At 41.2% G+C, this 1,566-nt stretch overlaps 1 protein-coding gene across 2 annotated transcripts; it reads left to right on the forward strand.

Moving 5' to 3' along the window:
• Window positions 1–298: 298 nt before the first annotated feature.
• On the forward strand, window positions 299–1,566 carry her1 (hairy-related 1). Of its 2 annotated transcripts, XM_026330805.1 has the most exons (3): window positions 299–473; window positions 576–669; window positions 791–1,566. In XM_026330805.1, exons 1-3 carry the CDS (start codon window positions 450–452, stop codon window positions 1,432–1,434), a joined length of 762 nt encoding a protein of 253 aa, XP_026186590.1. In that variant the 5' UTR covers window positions 299–449; the 3' UTR covers window positions 1,435–1,566. The 2 variants fall into 2 exon arrangements, with proteins under 2 accessions (XP_026186590.1, XP_026186589.1); XM_026330804.1 differs by having other exon boundaries at window positions 451–669.

Consider the following 1,566-nt stretch of genomic DNA (forward strand, 5'->3'; position numbering starts at 1 on the left):
TGGTGCCATTCTCTAGCATGACAGTTGTTTGTCTTTTTAAGTTTGACCTCTGACCTTTTAGGAAACCACTGAGCATCTGAACAAAAATAAATGTATTATAACATGACATTATAAACCAATGACCTTCTATCAGTGACTTGACCCTTTACTAATCCTTTATTAATTTGTAGCTGCAGTCACAGTAACCAAGAATTTTTTCTCAGTAATACCTTTGACTTGATGTGTAAAGAATTAATAAATTATTCCTTCATTATTAATACATGCATTTGTTTTGTATATATCTTGTATTGGTTAAATTGGTCAGACATTAGCTGGGACACCCTGATGAGTGACCACAACTTTATCATAATCACATTACACTGTTTCTCTTTTTCTAGATCCTGAAACCAGTTGTTGAAAAGAAGAGAAGAGATCGAATAAATCAAAGTCTTGCTGAGCTGAGACATTTGATGTTGGATTACACTTCTGATCCAGTGAGTCTGTGAAAAGAAAAATCACATCTAGCTATTACATGTAATTGCAGAAACTGTGATCTTAAAATGATGAAATGTCTTTCTCTCATGTTTCACTTCCAGAGGCTGCAGAATCCCAAAATAGAGAAAGCAGAGATTTTGGACTTGACTGTGGAATATCTTCAGAAGTTGACTGATAAGAAAAACTTCAGTAATGGTTGGTCAAAAAACAAAAAAAACTCATTTTGTACCTTGTTAAAATGTATGAAAATGTCTGTTGCAACAAATCTCAGACTCCTATTTCATCTCTCATTCTGGTGTCCTTTTACTTGTTGCAGACTCCACTAACAGTCAGGTGAAGACACTTGATGTAGTGGCAAACCTTCATCGCCCAGAGTCCAGTGCTTATCCCCTCTTCACCATTGAGAGTGCAGGCTTTCAGCAGTGTATGGCCCAGCTGAGCAGTTACATGCACAAAATATCCCCAGCACAGAGAACAAGCCTGATTGAGGGACTGAAACATCACATAGAGACCCAGCAGCTAAAAGCAGACTTCAAGCTGAACATGACTGGACCTGACACGCCAGATGCGGCATCTGTGGATACAATTTGCACATCTGAGAGAAAAGATGACTCCTCCAAGTTGCTGTTTCCATCTTCTTCTCCATTTCAGCCTCACTCTTGCTCCACACCGTGCCATGACTACCTCTCCTCTCCTCCTTCTCCGTGGTACTCCCCTTCCTTCTCGACATATGCTCTCTCTTCTTCTTTCCCGTCATTTGCCTCTCACTTCTCCTTTCCCCCCAGCCTGTCACCTCCATCTTCCAACACCTCCTTCAGTTTCTCACCCACACTTTCTCATGCTGGGCAGTCCTCCTTCTACTTCCCTCCACTCACCACACTTAGGTCCCCTTCACACCCTGTACTGAGAGATGGGTCACCACCAAACTCTTCTTCAGCCATGTGGAGACCTTGGATTTGAAGTGGGGGCAGAAACTGACTGATAAACTGAGAATAAGCAGTGCCACCTAGTGGAATGCTAACTGCAATTGATGTCCATGCAGAGGATGAAAAACCATTCATGGCAGGAATGTATAGTGTACATATTATTATA

This window comes from Mastacembelus armatus, chromosome 10 (assembly GCF_900324485.2).
Source record: "Mastacembelus armatus chromosome 10, fMasArm1.2, whole genome shotgun sequence".
In the NCBI taxonomy this organism is placed as follows: Eukaryota; Metazoa; Chordata; class Actinopteri; order Synbranchiformes; family Mastacembelidae; genus Mastacembelus; species Mastacembelus armatus.